At 35.7% G+C, this 23,040-nt stretch overlaps 2 protein-coding genes across 2 annotated transcripts; both read left to right on the top strand.

Moving 5' to 3' along the window:
* LOC18439368 (phenylalanine ammonia-lyase-like) lies at positions 1-2,990 on the top strand. The gene has a single exon (XM_011626987.3). The coding sequence runs from the start codon at positions 441-443 to the stop codon at positions 2,718-2,720; it is 2,280 nt and encodes a 759-aa protein (XP_011625289.3). The 5' UTR covers positions 1-440; the 3' UTR covers positions 2,721-2,990.
* A 6,778-nt stretch (positions 2,991-9,768) lies between these two features.
* On the top strand, positions 9,769-12,759 carry LOC18439369 (phenylalanine ammonia-lyase). Its single transcript, XM_006849535.4, has one exon. It carries the CDS (start codon positions 10,226-10,228, stop codon positions 12,491-12,493), a length of 2,268 nt encoding a protein of 755 aa, XP_006849598.3. The 5' UTR covers positions 9,769-10,225; the 3' UTR covers positions 12,494-12,759.
* The last annotated feature ends 10,281 nt before the right edge of the window (positions 12,760-23,040 follow it).

The following is a 23,040-nucleotide window of genomic DNA, read 5'->3' as shown; positions in this document are numbered from 1 at the left end:
AGAGCAAGATGACTACGGGGAAGGGTGAACCTCATTTCATTTAATCATTTTCACATGTCCTGTGCCTTCCCAGCAAAAACTCAAGAAAACACACACACCAACCCCACTCTCTCTCTCTCTCTCTCTCTCTCCAAAATAGACCATGACCCTTGACCCGGCCACCCCACCAACTCCCCTTACCCACCACCTATAAGACCCCCCCTCAACCCCCAAAATATTCAGTGCAGACCTCACTTTCTCTCACTCAATTCATTTTAAAGTATTACTCTTCTCTCTCTCTCTAAGCTCATTTCAAAGTAATACTCCTGCCCTTTCTTTCAAGATTGCCAACCGTCTCCAAGATCACCCCTTTATCTTACCAGACTCTCCCCCCCCCTCTCTCTCTCTCTCTCACTTTCTAGCTTATTAACTGTAAGTGTTTCCATCTCTATTCCTCTAAAATGGCTGAGAATGGTCCTCAAGCAATTGAGTCATGCAGGCCTGCAACTCTCCCTCTACCCATCAAAAGCACATCAACCATTTGCTCAAATGGCTTCCATTCCACTGTAACACCCCCTCCTCACTGGAAAAAGGCCTCTGAGGCCTTGGAAATCAGCCATTTCCAAGAAGTCTCGAAAATGATCTCCCAATTCAACCAAGCCCAAACTGTGACCCTCCAAGGCACCTCCTTCACTGTTGCCCAAGTAACTGCCATCACCCGCCGAGCCCATGTGTCGGTCGACCTTGACGAGCACACCGCTCGAGCCAGGGTGGCCGAGAGTGCCAATTGGGTTCGTGAGAACATCGCGAGGGGCACCGACACCTATGGTGTCACCACTGGCTTTGGTGCCACCTCTCATCGCCGAACCACTAAGACCTCTGAACTCCAAACCGAGCTCATTCGGTTCCTCAATGCGGGAGTCATAGGAAAAGAGCATTTGCCTGTGACTTACGCCAGAGCAGCCATGGCAGTTAGGACCAATACACTTATGCAGGGGTATTCGGGTATTCGATGGGAGATCCTCGAAGCCATGGCTAAGCTCATAAGCCTCAATCTCATTCCCAAAATTCCCCTTCGTGGGACGATTACTGCCTCTGGTGACCTTGTCCCTCTCTCCTACATTGCAGGCCTTCTCACTAACCGACCCAATTCTCGAGTTTTGACAGAAGGTGGAGAGGAGATAGCAGCTTTGGAGGCGTTGAGGAGAGCGGGTATCGAAAACCCATTTGAGTTGCAGGCCAAAGAAGGGCTCGCACTCGTTAATGGCACAGCTGTGGGTGCAGCGGTGGCTTCTTCGGTTTGTTTTGACGCGAATTTGCTCGCTCTTTTGGCCGAGGTTCTCTCTGCTCTCTTCTGTGAGGTTATGCAGGGGAAGCCTGAGTTCACTGACCCTCTCACTCATCAATTGAAGCACCATCCAGGCCAGATTGAAGCTGCTGCTGTAATGGAGTTTCTTCTTGACCAGAGTGATTACATGAATGAAGCTAAGATCAAGCACGAGAAGGACCCACTCTCTAAGCCTAAACAGGATCGCTACGCTCTGAGGACTTCACCCCAATGGCTTGGCCCTCAGATCGAAGTGATTCGAATGGCTACGCACTCCATAGAGAGGGAAATAAACTCGGTGAATGATAACCCATTGATCGATGTAGCGAGAGACATGGCTCTCCATGGAGGAAACTTTCAAGGGACCCCAATTGGGGTATCCATGGATAATCTGAGGATTGCCATTGCTGCAATTGGTAAGCTCATGTTTGCTCAATTCTCTGAATTAGTTTGTGATTATTATAACAATGGGTTGCCCTCGAATTTGAGCGGCGGGCCAAACCCAAGTCTTGATTATGGCATGAAAGGAGCAGAGATAGCCATGGCTGCTTACACATCAGAGCTTCAATATCTGGCAAACCCAGTCACCACCCATGTCCAGAGTGCTGAGCAGCATAACCAAGATGTGAACTCTTTGGGCCTCATATCGGCTCGAAAGAGTGCCGAGGCCATAGAGATACTCAAGCTCATGTCTGCAACTTTCTTGGTCGCTCTTTGCCAAGCTGTTGATCTCAGGCATTTGGAGGAAAACATGAGAGAAATTGTTAAGCATGTGGTTATGCAAACCGCTAGGAAGACTTTGTACATGGAAGAGGACAGTGGGTCTCTGTTGGATACGAGATTTTACGAGAAGGAGCTTCTACAAGTGGTTGATCACCAGCCGGTTTTCTCTTACTTAGACGACCCGGCAAACCCTTCCTACGCTCTTTTGCTCCAGCTTCGCGAAGTCTTGGTTGAGAAATCTCTCGAAAGTGAAAAAGAAGGTGATGGGTTCTCCATATTCAAGAGAATTGGCGTCTTTCAAGAAGAACTAAAGGCCAGACTCAGAGAGGAGATACCAAAGGCCAGAGAGAGATTTGATGCAGGGGATTTTCCAGTCCCGAACCGGATTAAGGGGTGCCGGACTTATCCTGTTTACAAATTTGTGAGGAGTGAGATGGGAACTGCTCTTCTCAGTGGGACTACGAAGGTTAGTCCTGGTGAAGAGATTGAAAAGGTTTATGAGGGGATTAGTGAGGGAAAATTGGGGAATGTTTTGTTGCAGTGCTTGAGCTTTTGGAATGGATTAGCAGGTCCATTTACCCCTCACTCAGTGCCAGCTTCACCTGCACAGGGCAACCCAACATACTGGGCCTGGTTTGAGAACACAAGATCTCCCTCTGCTATAAGTGGGAGGGGCTTTTGGAACATGTAAAGCTCCATGTTACAGATTGGTTCCCTCACTCATTCTTGTTCTTCTTCTTCTTCTCTCTTATTTGTTCTTTCCTTCTTGGTGTCTGCAACAGAATAGGTTCTTCATTTCTGTCTCTTAATTGTACTTGAGGTTTGTAGCTGACCAAGTTGCTCTGTTTAGTTTCTTCTCTTTGTAATTCTTTTCATATACTTTCGAGTCATTGTACTTCAATTGTAAGTTATTTCCATTTGAAGAAACATGAATGGAAATTAAAAGTTTCTGTGTATTAAACATGTTCTAGTATGTCACCCACTGTTTGAAAACGCGCCGAGTTGACTTGGCCTCCACTGAGTAATTCGGCCTCGGTCGCAGAGTCAAGTTTTTTTTGTACAAATCAGAGCTAAGAATTACGAGCAATTCAGTTTATTAAGATTTGATCTTCATATGATTTACCAGCAATTCAATTAAATACGATAACATTTTCAATATTCATTGGGACTACTAAATACACATTTTAGTTTTGTTATTCAGTAAACTACCTTTGCTTTAAATTATGGAAAATAAATCCTAAGATATAAAATGTGGTGGTGGTGCTTAAATCAGTCAACTTCTAACAAACTGGCTAATTTTTTAAAATCAATTCTCTGCGATACCACCTTAATTATTTTAGAGATATTTATCAAATTACATATAAGTTCATAATATTAAGGACCCGTTTTTTATGCGGCCAAGCCCGCATATGTACAAATGCGGGCGTATTAATAAATCTATTTTTGAGATAGATTTTTTGACTTAATTTTTTAAGACATGTAATATCTAACATGGAGATAATGAATATGAAAAAACAAGTACATTTTAAAAACTAAAAATAATAATTCTAGTAAGGAAACATTGGGACCGTTAGTTTCCATTGTTTTTAGATAGAACACTTTATTGCATCCATATTTAAGATGGATGCTTTACACTTTTTGGACCTCATATGTAGTCATGAGGCTCAGCCCGCATGAAACAATTTTTTTAATATTAATTATCAAAAAAAAAAAAAAAATTACAATATCAAATCGCATACCCCTTTACCCTAGCATATAGGATTGGAGCCCATGATTTAATGCTGCGAACATATGATGTGGAGGTTGGTTCAATCCCTCTCAACCCCCACCCTGATCTTTTGGTATGGATTCACTCGTCAACCCCCACCCTGATCTTTTGGTATGGATTCACTCGTCAACCTCCACCCTGATCTTTTGGTATGGATTCACTCGTCAAATGTAATGTTTTCTGTTAAAAAGACATAAAATTTCATTTGTCATAAAGGCTATTCTCCACCGGTCTTCGGGGCACGGCACTATGGTCTTCTAAGTGTCATCCAAATGCTAAATGGTTCTCGTGGTTGAGCTTTCATCATCGTCTTCCAATTTTTTCTTTAATGCAGTGGAGGAATCACCTTTCTTTTGTGTGCCCTTTCTGTCATCTTAATTGATGTAAAAAGAGTCTGGGAAATTAAATCCAAATCTTCTTTCGATCTTAAACAAATTATACCAATAAGAGAAAAATCTATCTTTTTTCATTCATATACAAATTCTCAATAAAAATATTCCAGTCCCAGGAAAGTTCCATATTAAATACAAGCCAATTAAAAATGTTAATATCTTTCTCTCTCTCCCACAATTTTCTCTCTCTAGAAATCTTTTTCTAAATCTTCAATCCCATAAAAATCTCTCTTTTAAATCTTTAACACCCCATCCATATCTCACATAAATCTCCCTACCTCGTAAAATTTTCCTTTAAATATTCACTCTATCAAAATCTCCCGTAAAAATCTTTCTTTTAAATCTTTAACTCCCCATCCATATCTATATAAATCTCAATCATAAATTTCTCACCCGCTTCCATTATTATCTTTATAATTATTTAACAATACTCCCCATCAATATCTCACATAAATCTCTCTAGATCACCCAAATTACAATCATAAATTTCTCCATCATTATCTTTCTAATTATCTAACAATACTTCCCATCCATATCTCACATAAATCTCTCTATATCTCACATAAATCTCTCTAGATCACCCAAATCACAATCATAAATATCTCCCCCCCTTCCATCATTATCTTTCTAATTATCTAACAATACTCCCCATCCATATCTCACATAAATCTCTCTAGATCACCCAAATTAGAAATTTCTCTACCCCACATGTCATCAACCTCACCCATTATTATCTTTCTAATTATCTAACAATCCTACCAAAATAAGATCATGGAATCCCACGAACTAAGAAATCTATCCAAGCCCATAAAACTCAGATGCTAAAGTTGAGCCCCCTTCCATCATTATCTTTTTAGCCTCTATATGAATATCTCTAAAACTCAGTTCCAATAATAAATATAAAAATAAAAATAAAAAATTTTAATATCTTGGATGCGATTTGCATAATTAATGATGATAATATTTGTCATATTTTGTTTCATTGTGTTTTTTCGTAAAGGGGTTTGAAGGCCAATAGTATGGCGATGTAGAAAACGCTTCATTATAGAGTGTTCAAAATTTGGCATTCTCTCTTCTTCGAATCTATATGGAAGATTTGGTAGGAGCGAAACCACCATATGTTTCAAGAAAGGACACTCACTCTTGAGAAGCTGATTCGTAGGATCACCAGCCATGTTTGTGATTCGGCAGATGCTAATGCATGGATTTCCCACATCTTAGAAAATGGAATTACTGAGCATTTACGAGTAACGTTGTAGCAACAAAAGATCAAGTTACCCATAACAATGGCATGGGATTTCTACATTCACAATTATTTAAACTAAATATTGATGGGTCTTCTATTCATAATCTAGGTTGAGCTGGTTGAAAGGGCACCTTGAGACAAGAAATGGATTTTTTGTTGCCGCATTTTTAGTTCTTGAAATTGCTTCCAATAATTATGCAGAATTTTGAGGTTTACAAGAGGTTGTTGACTTAGGCACTCAAATGGAATGCTTCTCCCTACAATTTGAGAGTGAATATTCCTTCATTGTCTAGGTCATACAAGTTAGGAGTATAGCTCCATGGGCTCTTCATACCATAGCTGTTAATTGCAACTCTAGACTTAAGAATCATTCATGGTCCATTTGCCATGTTTACTGTGAGGCACTATTGCCACTGATGTTCTTGCCAAAAAGCTACAGTTTTTACGTAGGCCACCATTTGGCGCTCTAGGCCTCCAAAATTTTTTAACTTTCCTTTACTTCATGATGTTGTGCAAATATCCTATTGTAAAGTTATAAGAGAGTACCATATAATTTTTTCTATCTTTTATTAATAAAAAACAGGTAGAAGGCATTTTCCCTCTACCCAAAAAAAAAACAACACATATAAGAATTACAGTATTTCACATCTCACTGGGCCCTTGTTTTTAATCTAATTTCTAGCTTATCATTCCTTGGATCTAATTTCAAATAGTCCACAAAAGGGAAATTGTTTCATGCGGGTTGCACTGCATTTCTATATATGCGATCAAGAAAGAGTTATAGTCCAAATCAGTTCTCAAGAAAAAGTAACAGTCCAAATCTTAAAGATGGATGCAAGTCGGTGTTCCACCTAAAAACAATGGAAACTAACAGTCCAAATCAGTTCTCACACATTGCCAGAAATTCTATACTCAATGCATTTACTCCATACAATAAAAACTAAATGTAGGAGTTAGGATCCCAAATTTTGGGGATGTCACCTCTTCAAGAACATAAACCATCCAATTTTTCAAGGGCAAGATCTAAGTGTTAAAAAGATCATGTTATGGGTTATAAAAAAAGAAAATATCTCCATATCCCCTATGTTTAAGTTTCATTTCTTGATAAACTCAATGTTTCAAAAGATATCTTCTACCCCGGGATACTTTAAACCTATTTGTTAACCTAAACAAATGTAAAAAAAACTTGCTCTTTCTCTCTTCACTTATATACGCCAAATTTCTCTCTCTTTTCCTACGTCTCTCACCGTCTCTCCTCTGGTATTTCTCCAAACACTTCTTTCATCCCGATAACTCTCCTCCGGTATTTCTCTAAACACCTCTCTCGTCCCGATAACCTCTCACCTCTGTGAAATCCAACCCAATCCTTTTTTTCTTTTCACTTATATACCTCAAACTTCTCTATTTCTTTGTCTTCTTATGCCTTTCACTCTTTGTGGAAATGTGAAGAGAGAGAGAGTGGGAGGAGAGAGAGTGAGAGAAGAGAGATAGGAAAGACGAAGAAAGAGAGAAGGGGTGTAGGGAGAGAGAAATTTGGGAGGATGGCTTTTAAAAATAGCATGTATTTTTAGATTTGTTTGGCCTAAAAACACATGTTTAAATTAATTTAGGGGGTTAGAAGAAATAAAATCTATAATTTTTATGCCTCAAGATATCTTTTAAAACCTTGGGTCTATTGTAAAATGAAACCTAAAAATAAGTATTATGGAGATATTTTCTCTTATAAAATATATTTTTATTTTAAAATTTTTTATTATAAAAAACCGAAGTTTTCCCTTGAGTCAATCGAAACATCGAATTGCTTCATTTTTCAGACCAAACCAAAATAGACTCTGAAGCGAATTTGACAACGTGGACATGGAGTATGTGATTTTTTAAGTCTTAAAAATAGTACATCTTGTACCACATTATCTGAACTGTCAATTTCAAGATTTTCATTCATTTATAGATGGGCTTGATTTGAAGTATTTTTTAGTTAAAAATTTTATAATTAAAATAAAAATAGATTCTGGCACTATCCTAAAATTTTCGAAACCAAAATTTCATCTCATGACAAAGTTTGGAGATGTACCTTAATTTGATTGTTTAAGGTTGCAACCTTATGCAAACGATACCCTTTTTCAAATGTGTTTATGACCAGGTATACGAGATAATTAAATTTAAGATGGATGCAAATAGGTAATCCATCTAAAAACAATTGAAACTAACGGTTCAAATGTTTTTCTAATAGAATTATTATTTCAAAAATTTTATATTTATATTTTGTTTCATATTCATGATCACCATGTTAGAGATTGCATGTCCTTAAAAATTAAGTAAAATAGATATTTAAAAGGCGGCTCATTTCTATATGAACTCATAGAAAACGTGTCCATTGAATATTGATTTCAACCGTTCATGACTAAACTTAGATTTTGCTTTGGATTAGACCGACTGAAGCAACAATTGTTGCTTCATAATCCTATGGTTTAACACAAATATCCCCACAATTTCGCATATTTTGACATGGTGCTTTCAAACAAAACGAGTAACATGAAAAAGAAAGACATGGTGCTTTCAAACAAAACGAATAACATGATAGAGAAAGGGAGAGGGGCAAACAGAAAGAGAGAGATACAAAAGAGATTTGCGTGGTTCATGGTTCTCCCAACGAGAGAGAGATTGATTTAGTGGGTTAAGTAGGGTAGCCGGCGTAAAATTTCGATAAATCTTATCATGAATTCTGAACTTTGGAGTTAAATGGAGAAAATAATATATATATATATATATATATATATATTGAAATTAATTCAAGGTTACGAAGGTTCGTATGTCATGGAAATATAGTCTCGCTTTAACATACAGTATAGAGCGCATATGCATTCTTTTCTCCTATTGAAGATAAATCCATTGAAGGTTATACCCCAAAGTTTGGAGGTCATGGAGATATGCTCCCGCCCGGACCATATAATCTTTTCGCCTTGTTAAAATGCGAGAACAAAACAGCATCCATTTTCCTCGTTCCCCGGTCAAAAAACTCACCGGAGGAAGGGTCATAGTCAGTAAGTCTCCGTTTAAATCACGATTGATTTTTTCCACAAGCTCTCATTTTTTTAAATCTGTTGAGAGGTCAGACTTTTTCAAAAGATCTTAAAAAAAACACATGCTTTTTTAGTAGAACCGATACAAATATTTATTTTACATATCTTTAAAAGAACTTCTTTCCTATGACTTTTATTTCTTTCTTAAATAATATTATTAAATTTCACTTTTAATTAAGTACGTTAATAGGGAGAGTAAATTCAAAATCAAGATTTAACAAAAGATTCTATAAAAAATTTCACCATTGAATTTCTTAAAAAAAAAAGTGTACGAAAAAATACAAGCATTATTTTTCCCGAAAAGAAGTATTCAAATTCGAAAAAGAGTAACCCAATGAAAAATCTTTTTTTTTTTTTACACCTATAGTAATCTTATAAAGAGCGAGCGAGAGATTCGATGATACTAACGATTTAGGTAGTTAGAAATTCAATGTGAGATTCAAATTTGCTTAAACATTTTGTTGTTGCTTTTTTTTTAATGCACAGAGAAGTTTGATTAATTTTTTATTTTATTTTATTTTTGTATATAACTTAATATTTTAGATGGACTCCTATTTTATATATACGAATTTTTCTATTTTCTTTTAATTAACTGGAATCCTATATTTAGGGTATTTTTTGTTTTTGTTTTTTTGAAAAATAATCATATACCTTAGTTCACAATTCTTGTTATTTATTAATTAGTTCTTGTGTTTAATATTGTTGTTGTTGCTTTATCTATGCTCCTAATAAATTTACTTTATGTTTTGTGCTATGACAACAAAGTAAGCATTGTTGATAGATTTATTGAAAAATTCAACACAAAATTGTCAAGTATTACTTTACTAATACTAGTTAGATTATAAAAGTATTGTTTAATAACTTTAACATATCTATAGAATAGCTGCAAATCATAATCCTATATTGTGCCATTTATATACATCCAATTTTTTCAGTACATATTTTTTAACCAAATCGAAAACATTCACAATTTTATAACTAACCTTATGTTTTGACGATCCGGTTTTTTTATCGATTTTTAGCTCGGCCTTTTTAAATTAAGACTGATTCAACCTCACTTAATTTTCACAATATAACCGATTCAGCATCACTTCATTTTCACCTGCCCTGTGCCTTCCAAGCAAAAACTCACCAACCCCTCACTCTCACTCTCACTCTCTCTCTCTAAAAAGACTCTCTCTCTACAAAACAGAGCACGTCTCTTGATCTGGCTTCCCCACCAACTCCCCTTTATAAAACCCTCCCTCAACCCCCAAAAATATTCAGTGCAAACTTCACTTCATCTCTCTACAAATTATGCACTCTCTCTCTAAAATACTCATGTCCCTTCTCTCTCTCTCTCTAAAATACTCATGTCCCTTCTCTCTCTCTCTCTAAATTCAATTTAAATTAATACTGCTGCCCTTTCTTTCAAGATTGCCAACCATCTCCAAAAGACGACCCCTTCATCTTACCAGTGTCTCTCTCTCTCTAAGTTGAATTTAAATTAATACTGCTGCCCTTTCTTTCAAGATTGCCAACCATCTCCAAAAGACAACCCCTTCATCTTACCAGTCTCTCTCTCTCTCTCTCTAAATTCATTTCAAGGAATACTCGTGAGTCGAGTCCTCCCCTTTCTTTGAAGTGTGCCTGCCAACCATCTCCAAGACATCTCTCTCACTCACTTTCTAGCTCATTAACTGTAAGTGTTTCCATCTCTATTCCTCTAAAATGGCTGAGACTGCTGAGTCATGCAGGCCTCCATCTCTTCTTCTACCCATGAAAACCACATCAATCATCTGCTCAAATGGCCTCCATTCCAATGTAACACCACCTCCTCACTGGAAAAAGGCCTCTGAAGCCTTGGAAACCAGCCATTTTCATGAAGTCTCTGAAATGATCTCCCAATTCAACCAAGCCCACACTGTGACCCTCCAAGGAACCTCCCTTACTGTGGCCCAAGTAACTGCCATCACCCGCCGAGCCAACATCTCGGTCCACCTTGACGAGCCCACTGCTAGAGCCAGGGTGGCCGAGAGCTCCAACTGGGTTCGCGAAAATATAGCGAGGGGCACCCACATCAATGGTGTCACCAGTGGCTTTGGTGCCACCTCTCATAGCCGAACCAATAAGACCACTGAGCTCCAGGCCGAGCTCATTCGCTTCCTCAATGTGGGGGTTATGGGAAAAGAGCATTTATCTGTGACCTATGCGAGAGCGGCCATGGCGGTTAGGACCAATACGCTCATGCAAGGGTATTCGGGTATCCGGTGGGAGATCCTCGAAGCCATGGCTAAGCTCACAAGCCTCAATCTCATTCCCAAAATTCCCCTTCGTGGGACTATTACGGCCTCTGGTGACCTTGTCCCTCTCTCCTACATCGCAGGCCTTCTCACTAACCGACCGAATTCTCGAGTTTTGACAGAAGGTGGAGAGGAGATAGCAGCTTTGGAGGCGTTGAGGAGGGCGGGGATCGAAAACCCATTTGACTTGCAGGCCAAAGAAGGGCTCGCGCTTGTTAATGGCACAGCTGTGGGTGCAGCAGTGGCTTCTTCGGTTTGTTTTGACGCGAATTTGCTCGCTCTTTTGGCTGAGGTTCTCTCTGCGCTCTTCTGTGAGGTTATGCAGGGGAAGCCTGAGTTCACTGACCCTCTCACGCATCAATTGAAGCACCATCCAGGCCAGATTGAAGCTGCTGCTGTAATGGAGTTTCTTCTTGATCAGAGTGATTACATGAATGAAGCTAAGATCAAGCACAAGAAGGACCCGCTCTCTAAGCCTAAACAAGATCGCTACGCTCTGAGGACTTCACCCCAATGGCTTGGCCCTCAGATCGAAGTGATTCGAATGGCTACGCACTCCATAGAGAGGGAAATAAACTCGGTGAATGATAACCCATTGATCGATGTAGCTAGAGACATGGCTCTCCATGGAGGAAACTTTCAGGGGACCCCAATTGGGGTATCCATGGATAATCTGAGGATTGCCATTGCTGCAATTGGTAAGCTCATGTTTGCTCAATTCTCTGAATTAGTTTGTGATTATTATAACAATGGGTTGCCCTCGCATTTGAGCGGCGGGCCAAACCCAAGTCTTGATTATGGCATGAAAGGAGCAGAGATAGCCATGGCTGCTTACACATCAGAGCTTCAATATCTGGCAAACCCAGTCACCACCCATGTCCAGAGTGCTGAGCAGCATAACCAAGATGTGAACTCTTTGGGCCTCATATCGGCTCGAAAGAGTGCCGAGGCCATAGAGATACTCAAGCTCATGTCTGCAACTTTCTTGGTCGCTCTTTGCCAAGCTGTTGATCTCAGGCATTTGGAGGAAAACATGAGAGAAATTGTGAAGCATGTGGTCATGCAAACCGCTAGGAAGACTTTGTACATGGAAGAGGACAGTGGGTCTCTGTTGGATACGAGATTTGACGAGAAGGAGCTTCTACAAGTGGTTGATCACCAGCCGGTTTTCTCTTACTTAGACGACCCGGCAAACCCTTCCTATGCTCTTTTGCTCCAGCTTCGCGAAGTCTTGGTCGAGAAATCTCTCAAAAGTGAAAAAGAAGGTGATGGGTTCTCCATATTTAAGAGAATTGGCGTCTTTCAAGAAGAACTAAAGGCCAGACTCACAGAGGAGATACCAAAGGCCAGAGAGAGATTCGATGCAGGGGATTTTCCAGTCCCGAACCGGATTAAGAGGTGCCGGACTTATCCTGTTTACAAATTTGTGAGGAGTGAGATGGGAACTGCTCTTCTCCGTGGGACTAAGAAGGTTAGTCCTGGTGAAGAGATTGAAAAGGTTTATGAGGGGATTAGTGAGGGAAAATTGGGGAATGTTTTGTTGCAGTGCTTGAGCTTTTGGAATGGATTAGCAGGTCCATTTACCCCTCACTCAGTGCCAGCTTCACCTGCACAGTGCAATCCAACATACTGGACCTGGTTTGAGAACACAAGATCTCCCTCTGCTACAAGTGGGAGGGGCTATTGGAACATGTAAAGCTCCATGTAACAGATTGATTCTCTCGCTCTTTCTTCTTCTTCTTCGCTCTTATTTGTTCTTGCTTTCTTGGTGTCTACAACAGTATAGGTTCTTCGTTTCTGTCTCTTAGTTGTACTGTTGGTTTGTAGCAGAACCAGTTGCTCTGTTTAGTTTATTCTCTTTGTATTTCTTTTCATACACTTCTCAGTCATTGTACTTCAATTGTAAGTTAGTCCCATTCGAAGAAAGATTAATGGAAATTAAGAGCGTCAGTCTATTGAGCATGTTCTAATGTATCAGAGAGTGTTCGAAAACTTGCCGAGTTGACTCGGACTCCACTGGGTAAGCCTGCCTCGGCCGGGTGCGGAGGCAAGTTTTTTATACAAACCGATTGTAAGAATTACCAGCAATTCAGTTTATTAAGATTTCATCTTCATATGATTTAGCCGCAATTCAATTGAATAAGATAAGATTTTCAATTTTCATTGCGACTAAATACGCATTTCAGTTTGTTATTGAGTAAACGAGCTTTCCTTTAAAATAGAGAAAATAAATCCTAAGAAAATCAGATGTGATGGTGGTGCTTAAATCAGTTAACTTCTAACAAAGTGCCTAATTTTTAAAATCAATTCACTACGGTACTACCTTTATTATTTTAGAGAAATTTATCAAATTACATATAAGTTCATAGTATCAAATCACATATAAGAATTGCAGTATTTCACATGTCACTGGGCCTTTTTTTTTAATCTAATTTCAAATAGCTTACCATTCTTTGGATCTAATTTCAAATTGTCCTTCAATCATTATGGGAAATTTTTTTCAAATGGGATTGTATACAATGAGACGATTTATCTTTGATGCAAGGTGTTCACAATTCCTTGCAACCATTTGATGTGAAATTTGATAGCTTGGATGCGTTACAAATTTTGAGAAAAGTTCTTTTGAAGTTTGAGCTTAGTCAATGTAATATTTGCTGCCATGCAATTACACATCCAATGGTCAAGATTAATGTGAGCACATTTTCTATACTTTTTCATTTCAAATACCCATGTATAAATTTCAAATTGCCCAACAAAAATACACATTAAAGTGTTGAGAAGCTTACCGCATCACACATTGCTAGAAATTCTATACTCCCATCGGAAGTATACTGTGCATTTACTCCATCGAGTAAAAACTAAATGTATGAGTAATTTTAGGATCCCAAATTTTGGGATGTCACCTCTTCAACCCACTAATTTTAGGAAAAAAAAAATTCATAATTGAACATTTTATGTTCTAAAAAACAAAATAGTGTCCAAAATTTCAAGGGTGATATATAAGTGTTAACAAATCCAAAAATTAAATTCTTTTTTTTGAAAATAATTATTTATTGATTCTTAAATGGTTTCCAAAGTTACAGAAACAATACTTCCAAGTAGGTCTTTAGTGTGAGCGAGTAGATGAAAAATATGCTATTGTATGAGTACAGCATACGCGCTCGTATTAAATAGTCGATTTCTCGGTCCATTTGAAAACATCGAAACTGCCCCTATTCCAGGAGTGCCTGGAATTTATTTTTTATTGAAAAACTTAGGATAGTCACATCTTTTTGACTCGGGCGATTTAATTTGGAAAAAGTTATCAAAATGGGTACAGTTTGCATACGGATGCATCTGTAGGTGTAAAGGTAAGGTGCATCTTCAAATTTTATTATGATATATAATTTTGATGTAAAATGTTTTTAAGATTATCTCAAAATCTATTTTTATATCTAATTATAAAATTTTAAATTTTAAAAATGGTCAAAATCAATTAGATCTTATATCTAATTATAAAATTTTAAATTTTAAAAATAGTCAAAATTAAGAAGATCTAAAAACATATGAAAATCTTGAAAATGGACATGTAAATAATATGTTGTAAAATGCACTATTTTGGAAACTTAAAATCTTTTTATTTTTCATGGTCATACATCTCGATGTCGAGATGATCAATCAAAGGGTTTTTCAACATTAAAACTACCTTTTCCGATGGAATTTTGAGGGGCATCCGTATTTCTACATTATAAGGTAGCATCCTTATATAAACTTTTTCCTTAATTCATAAAACAGTTTGAGTGTAAATGTGTTGTTTATTTATTTTTCTCTTAAATAAAAATAAGTCTTTTATTTCTCGTATATCCATAGTTTTCCTTTCTTCCAATGAAACTTTGCATTTGATAGACCATAAGTAGATAAAAAAATGTTGGTGCTTAGGGGAGTTTCCTCATTAATAATTATTAGAAGCCATTAATTTTGTTTTAAAAAAATTCATATATAATTTATATGGTTTTTATGTTGATATGGGAAATTGATTATTGCATGATCCATTTTTTTTTTTTTTTAAATATTTTAAAGTATAAATCAAATTTCACAGTAATCCATCTTTTATATATATTTTTTAGGGTTTAATAGACTTTAATGATTTCTGTTAATTTATTTTTCTATTGTGAGTGTGTATGTATATTAAGCTTTTCCTTTTGTCATGTACAGGACTCAGCCAAGTTATTTGGCTGGGGCAAGGTCTGAGGCCGTGGCCCGAGTTGAGTTTGAAAATTTCAGTTCATTATCTTGCTTTTGTTTTGTAATAAGGAACCATATAAGCTTCATTCCATAATATAAAAATCATGGAAGTGATGGGCACCAGGCAAACTTTATCGACGACAATGGGATCTTCACTGACAATGCGATCTGCGATAAATTAAAGGGAAATCCCAAACTTTTTGAGGTGAAACACTGTGGCATCAAAATATCAAGAAAATAAACTATCAAACCCATTCATTCATTCACAATTGGGACACAAAGTAACTAACATGCCAAACATGAAAACACTTATATAGAGATACCCCAATCTTCAAAAGGGGTGCAAGTAAACTGCAATTAATATTAGACATAAGGTTGATTGGTGAGTGAAAACAAGCTTCTAAATCTTACAATTATGAAAGGAAAGAAAAACATGCAACAGAAAACTTGAAAAAGGAAAGATATCAGTTCATGGAATATAGAATAGAGCTCACTTCCCTGGTGTCTAGCTATGTTTCCTTTATAAGGAGATTATTTCCGGTGGATCCAGTTCTTTTTATTTCCCATGTGTGTGTGCGCGCGCAGAGAGAGACAGAGAGAGGGACATTAGAAGACAGTGTTCAAACAAAAAATGAGCTAGTGTTAACTGGCTGCTTGTAAAGATGCTTGATCCATTTTAACTTCTACTTAGATCAAAGTAGACAATAACCCACATACTTCTTTTAGTGGAATTGCATATCATGAGACTGGCGGTCACAAGCGGCTTTAGCCATTGGATGTCAAATCCAATGACTTGCGATGTCACAAAGTTCAAGAAATTTTTATTTAAATTTTGAGCCTGATTCAACGGCACACCCTCAGTCGCTTGCTAAATCTCAAGGCTAAGAGTGGTTAACCTCCTTTTACCAAAGTATACTTTTCCTTTTTTTGGAAATACAAAGGTATATAAAGCAGTATAATTTTCAATTGAAACACATAATAAAAGTTATTTTTCCATGTAGCTTCAGTCTCTCAATCCGTAGCCTATTAAGAAAATAAGTACAAAATGCCCACAAAATAAAAGAAGATTTAATAGTTTGTTAGATATATTTCAACGAACTACATACCAAAATAAAGAGTTCATATTTCAACAAACTACATACCAAAATAAAGAGTTCTATAAGTATTTCATCCAAAATGTTCAACAAATACCCTACCCATAACTAAATGTCTCTTTCTCAGCCTCAGTAATCTTTCCCTAAGAAATAGTAAAAAAATATAAACGTCCCCAAAAAGTGAGATAAATTAATAAAAAGCTGGACGGAAAAAAGTGAGATAAATCAATAAAAAACTGGACGGCAATCAAAATTACGGCACAATGGACATGTATTATTGAGCTGCCACCAACTCATTATACAATCCAAGTGAACCACATGAGAGCAGCACTTTAGCCGGAGCTTATCCATTTCATTGATGTTCGTTTTCTGTAGTTCCTTAAAGCAAATTGCACATGATTTATCGGTTTTATGGCAAATCGAACCCAAACTGGAAGATGCTTCGACACCAAAGGTGGCAAAATGAATAAGGTTCCACGCCTCCCACATTGAATGCTTTCTGGTTGCAATCTGTCTCACCACTTCTATGGTAGTGGTGTAATTGCGAAATTTCATTGCACGAAGATGGTAAAGTTTACTAAGAGCATAGTCAACGTGAGCTCGAAATAAAAGCAATCTAGAATGGATGATGGCCACTTTCTTATCATCCAAAGAATTCTTTTCCCACTCCCCCTTCAACCAATAACAATAACAATTCATAATGGGGACACGAAGAAGAAACCAATGCAATTCTTTCTCGACTAGGTTCAAGGAAGGGTCACCAGGACTGTAGAGGGATAAGGAGGGTAAGACTTCCTCATTCAAATTCATCTCATCAGAAAATAGCTCATCACTTGTATTGGAGCTTTTGAAGTAAACTGCAGGTGCTCGATAGCCATAGACGGCAAAATGAATAAATTTCCAGTCTTCCCATACTTCATGCTGCAAGGCTTTCAATGTGGACCTCACTCGGTGACTCCGAATGGGGTTATGAGGAGTTATCACTCGAACACTGTAAAGGATACTGAGTGCACAGTGCACTTGTGCTCGTCTGGAATCCACTCGAGCAATGGCAGCTTTCAATTCTAGATCATCCCGACCTCCCTCGTTTTTCCATAGGAGCTTGATACACTTTTCAAGAAGCAATCGAATATGATGAAACCACTTCAGTAATCTCCCAACTTCCTCACTGTCACTGGTGAAAAGGTGCATATGATATCCCTCATCATCTTTCCAGGGAAAAATACAGGTAGTACAAGCAAAAGGGCCAAAATTCTGGGCATCAGCTTCAAGTACATGAATGAGAGCAGAATTACATAACTCAATGGGTAGTCCCCGATCACCTTGGCTTGATCCGAAACAGGAGCCCGAATAGCACATAAAGGTATCCATAAGCCCAAGAAGAATCAGAAGAGATAAAGGGTAGTCTCCCAACTTCGTTTGGAGACGCCAAAGTAGAATGAGATGTGCCACCAAACAGAGGAGAACGAAAAAGATCCAACTCCATCAACATATGATTCTTTAACATGTCGATCTTTTGGAGCACCTCTGGATTAAGGGGATGCTCTGGATTGTCGACTCGAGCGCCATAAAGAACGCAAAGAGAATAGTCCACATGCGCTTGAAATGAATCCAACCTATCCTTGATGGTGGCCAAGGTTTCAAAATATGAGCATTCCTTTTCTTCTTCCTCCTTCACCCGATTGTAGTATCCTTCGAGAATGTGCTGATATTGACGAAACCAATCAACTGTTCTCACAAATTTTCCCAGTTGAGGCTGAGGATTCGCATTTGTGCTATGATAACAGAGCATGCATAATTCTTCGCTTTTGTCGCACATTGTGAGGTGAAGAGGCACCGACACTGCATTATCTGTGATCTGAGGATGAATGATGACCCAATCGTGCCACACCGAATGCATCCACGATTTGATGCCGACCCGGACAAGAGCATCAATAAGAGGAGCCCTACGTCCATTCTGTGCATAACAACCATAGAGGGTGTAGAGAGAAGCATCAACACGCTCGCCAATGGATTCCAGCCTCTTATTCACTCTAGTCAATTTATAGTCATCCCAACTGCCTTCATTTTCCCTCGCAATCATTCGAATCTTTTCAAGAAGACATTGAATCTGATGAAACCAGTTCAGCAATCCGCAAACTTCATTTGAGTCACCAGTGAACAAGGCTTCACTTTGACGTTGATAAACTTTAATCAATATTGAAGAAGAAGACGGATCAAAATAAGGTATATAGGAAGTGGAGGATTTGATATAACAGTGCTGAAATGTAAAAGAAGAGTCAAGCATGGAAGAAGTAAACTCCATCACCCAAAGAAAGATCTTGTTACCGCTGCAAATCAATATCACAAGGAGGTGAAGAAGAAGTATTAAAAAGAGTAAAAAAGTACTCAGAGTAATGACTGCAAATGAACATTAAAAGCGAGAATAACGACTGCAAATGAGAGAAAATAGTAATGTTTAGGTATTAAATTTTTTCTTCTTTTACATTCCACACATCTCAAGGTCGAGATGATCAATTTCCTGATCTACGAATATGTCTTTCCAATCGGTTGTCAAGGTACACCTTACTTTTACCATACAAGGTTGATACTTATATAAAATTTTTCCAAGAGCTCAGGGAGCAAGATTTGTAGGTTCAACTATCCCAAACCAATGTGTTTAAAAAAAAGTAAAGCCGCACCTCAAAATCTGGTCACTTTAGGGATGGAAAATCCTGGCTCTAAAATCAATTTTCACTATCGATTATAAATTTGTAGCTCAAAAAAATAGCACACATCTTATGAGGTTTACTTATTTTTTGACACTAGAACTAGTGAGGCTTTACTTTTTTTTTCCATAAAGTAATTGCATTATTTTGGCCTTTTCCTTCTATATATATATATATATATATATATATATATATATATATATATATGATTTCGCCTAATGATTTGTAGAAAATGAATGAAAAATGAAACACTACCGGACACTATTTATTTTCGCCTATAGGTGTTTTGTAGTATCTTCCATATAGTTTTGTAGTATCTTCCATATAGTTTTGTAGTATTTCCATATATATATGGAAGATACTCCAAAATGCCTATAGACGAAAATAAACAGTGATTTAATGAACAGTGATTTCGGCTACCTTCATCACTATTCAAAGTTCATCGCACGGTCACGATTGTCCTGTAGTGTTTTATTTTTTATTTTTTTTCTACAAATCAAAATGACCTGAAATTTAGAGCGTGCGTACACCTAAAAATAGGTGAATCTACTAAAAATATCAAAAAAATATTTTACATGAAAAATTAACCAAAATACCCCCGAAAAGTTTCGGGGGTATTTTGGTTAGTTTTTGTTTTTCTCGAATTAATGTTTTTATATTTTTATTAGGTGCGCATCACTAAGATGTACACATGCTCCAAATTTCAGATCATTCCGATTTGTAGAAAAAAAAATTAAAAAATGAAACACTATTGGACAATCGTAACCGTGCGTTTAATTTTGGACGGTGATGAAGGTATATGAAATCACTGTTCATTTTTGCCTATAAACGTTGGGAAGAATTTTCCATATATATATATATATATATATGTGTGTATGTGTGTGTGTGCGCGCCCAATAATGTTAGAGGCAACAGTGTTAGAGGCAATAGAAAAATAATATACTGCAGATCATCTCATAGAATATTTGATAGAAATTAAAAGATTCATCATTATTTATATGTCCTGGTAAATTGTGTCAAAGTATTATAATCATGATGCACGAAGAATCCATTAGAAAATGAAAATTGATTAATATAATAAAAAGCAGGGAATCAAATGTTCTCATTGATGAAAGCACATAAATCAACAAGTTTTTGAAGAAGTTCTAAATTTGTTGTCCAAAATTTTAAAAATTGGTAAATAAAAAAAGTTCTTAAAAGATCAAAAAGAAAAAAAAAAGATCAAGACAATTTTAATCATTTAAAAGATATAAAAATCAGTTATACAATATTTTGTAGAAATAAAATTTTTATCATAAAATATAACTATCTTATAAATTTTATTTAAAAAGAAGAAGCACAGCTGGATTTTCTATTTCTTATGTTTAGTAAGGACACAATAAATTATTGTTCACCTAAAATTACCCATAAAATTATGGAGGCGTAATTGCTAACAATTAAAAGAGTTTAAAATATTGGCAACCAACTTTTCTGAAAAGCTGTCATAATTTAAAAAACTAAAATTCAATAGTTAAAGGAAAAAGTTTATATAAGGCTGCAACCTTAAAATGTAGAACTACGGATGCACTTCAAAAATCCATAAAAAAAAAAAGTTATTTTAATATTGAAAAAAAACAAAGATTTTGAGTTCCATAAACAACACGTTATCTAGACCATCCATTTTAAAGATTTTCATATGTTTATAGATCTACTTGATTTTAATCATTTTTTAATTTAAAATTTTTATAATTAGATATGAAAGTAGATTTTGAGATAATATTAATAATATTTTAATCAAAATTATATGTTATGATAAAATTTGAAGGTACGCTTTAAATGGATCCTTTAAAGTTGGAAACCACACCCATAGTTAAGAATTATACAATTTTTAGTAAATAGTTTTAAGAAGTATGAAAACTCATAAATACAATGATAAAAATTTGCAAAGAAAACCAAAGTCATGTAAATTCGTACCATGAATGAAGTATTGAGCCTTCCCTTAGGATGCATGTCAATGAGTTTAATATAAATATATAACTAATTACCTATAGAATCCTATAGGTTAGGTTTAAAGATGAGTGTGAATTATTAAAATTACTGTAGTTATTCTTCTAATTATTCAATGTTTTTAAAATAATGAACAAGGGCTGTTTTGTTATTAGAGAGAATATTGTTGATATTTTTCACTAAACAATAAAGATAAATATAGAGTAAGTTTTAGGTACTTTATTATACAAATGCCTTTGTCTTTTAGTGAGTATTTCAAACATGTCCATTCTGAAGATGACAAACGTATCATTTGTTATTTAGTGCTCACCTATTAATTGTGGATGACGTAATATATCATAAATTAATTGGAGTCGGCTATATAAATCTTAGTTCTTCATTCTGCTCTATTAAAAACCATATCTTTAGTCAGGTCATAAGTCCTCATATCTTTTCAGACTACATATAAATATATATTAAAATAGCATAGTAAATATAACAATATCAATGTGATTAATATTATAATTATTGTTACGTAATCATAAATATTAGTAATAAATTTAATTGGATTACAATCTTGTGATATTATAAGTCATTTACAACAACATCAACTATATTAACAACATTCACCAATAATCTAGGAAATCAATTAGTTTGATTATAATAATTGTAAATTATTGGAATTAGTATTAATATACTATATACATGTAATTATAAATATGTAATTATATATTAATAATAAAAAATGGGTTATGTCAAGGTATTCATATATGTGAATATTCCTTAATGTACTTAATGTTTTTGGATATTTAATATTTTATCTCGTAATATAATAACTTTTTTTAAGGCTATTTTAAATAATTATTCAATAAAAATAAAATACATGATAGAAAGAAGAATATCTATTAACTGTAATAGAAAATGACATTATCCACATAGAGTGTGACACTACAACATTAATTGCTTCTTTATCTATTCTACACCTCTTAATAGAAAAAACTCTAATTTTTTTGTATACAAAATATGAGCACGTAGTGTTAAAAAATGTTGAGCATATTTAAAAAAATAGTACCCTAAGATAACCCATAAAAAATTATGCACATTATTTTCGTCTTGCCCAAACTATATCATGAATGCCTTAATATTGATAAATCAAATCTATGGCAGCAACAAATGAAGGAAGGAGCTAAACTTTTCTTGAAACGTTAGCAATCAAATATTGTACAATAAGAAAATTCCCAAAAATCAATATGCTTACAAAGATGCAGTAGCTGTTGGATTAGGATGGGCCATGAGTCCAAAGTTCCAAACTAGATAAGCATAGAGTAAGATTCCATCAAAGCAATCCATCAACGTAAGAAAAGTCTAATGCTTTTCACTTACTCGTTTTTGGGGGTGTCTTTAATCTAGTGATCTTTTTATATTATTTATTAACTGTTTTATTTTTCGTACTTGTTGACGATTTTATATTTTTTTGTATTTTTTGTCAAAAAAATCAACTCATTGGGTTTTAGAGCTTCTACACTAATCAATGGCCAAAAGGCCCAAAACAAATCAATTTTTTACTCTCATACTAATAAGCTAGCAAAATCTTAATTTAAGCCAAATTTAAAATTTATTCTCTCGTAGAAACCCTAGGGCAGTAGCCCATATAAAGGAATTTATTGAACGATCACAAATATAAAGGAATTGATTGAGTGGTTTATAAACAATATTATTGAATGTTATTATAAACAACGAGCAAAAAATTTAAAATTATATTTCGTTATTTTATTATTACTGCAACTGGCTCATACCTTCAAAGAGAAAAGAGATAGCTAGCTTTTTTTTTTTGGTTTCCTCATAAGAGAGGATTTTGGAGAAAGAATGTTGGGGTTTTCTGTGATGGAGAAGCTAATTCAAAACCAGAGAGATAATAACATAACGGATTGTCTACAAAGAAGCCGTTTACCTTTTGTATAATTATATAATAGCAAGAGTTATAAAGATAATAATACACCAACATAATATAATATGATAGCTATTAATTGATGGCTACCATAATATGAGCCATGGAATCTAATATCATAGCTATGAATTGATGGCTATGATAATAACGCATGGAATATAATTGTATTTTAGTTACTCAATAATGAGAATGCAAAAAGTTAGATAGAACCAATTAATTTGGAGAACATATCTATTGTGTGCGTGCTATTTTATTCATAAAAAATCTATTTTAGAATAGATCTTATTAATTTGGATTCTTTATA

This window comes from Amborella trichopoda, chromosome 4 (assembly GCF_054954075.1).
Source record: "Amborella trichopoda isolate Santa Cruz 75 chromosome 4, AtrichopodaSantaCruz75HAP2 v2.0, whole genome shotgun sequence".
In the NCBI taxonomy this organism is placed as follows: domain Eukaryota; kingdom Viridiplantae; phylum Streptophyta; class Magnoliopsida; order Amborellales; family Amborellaceae; genus Amborella; species Amborella trichopoda.
This window is presented reverse-complemented; position numbering and strand designations above follow the sequence as displayed.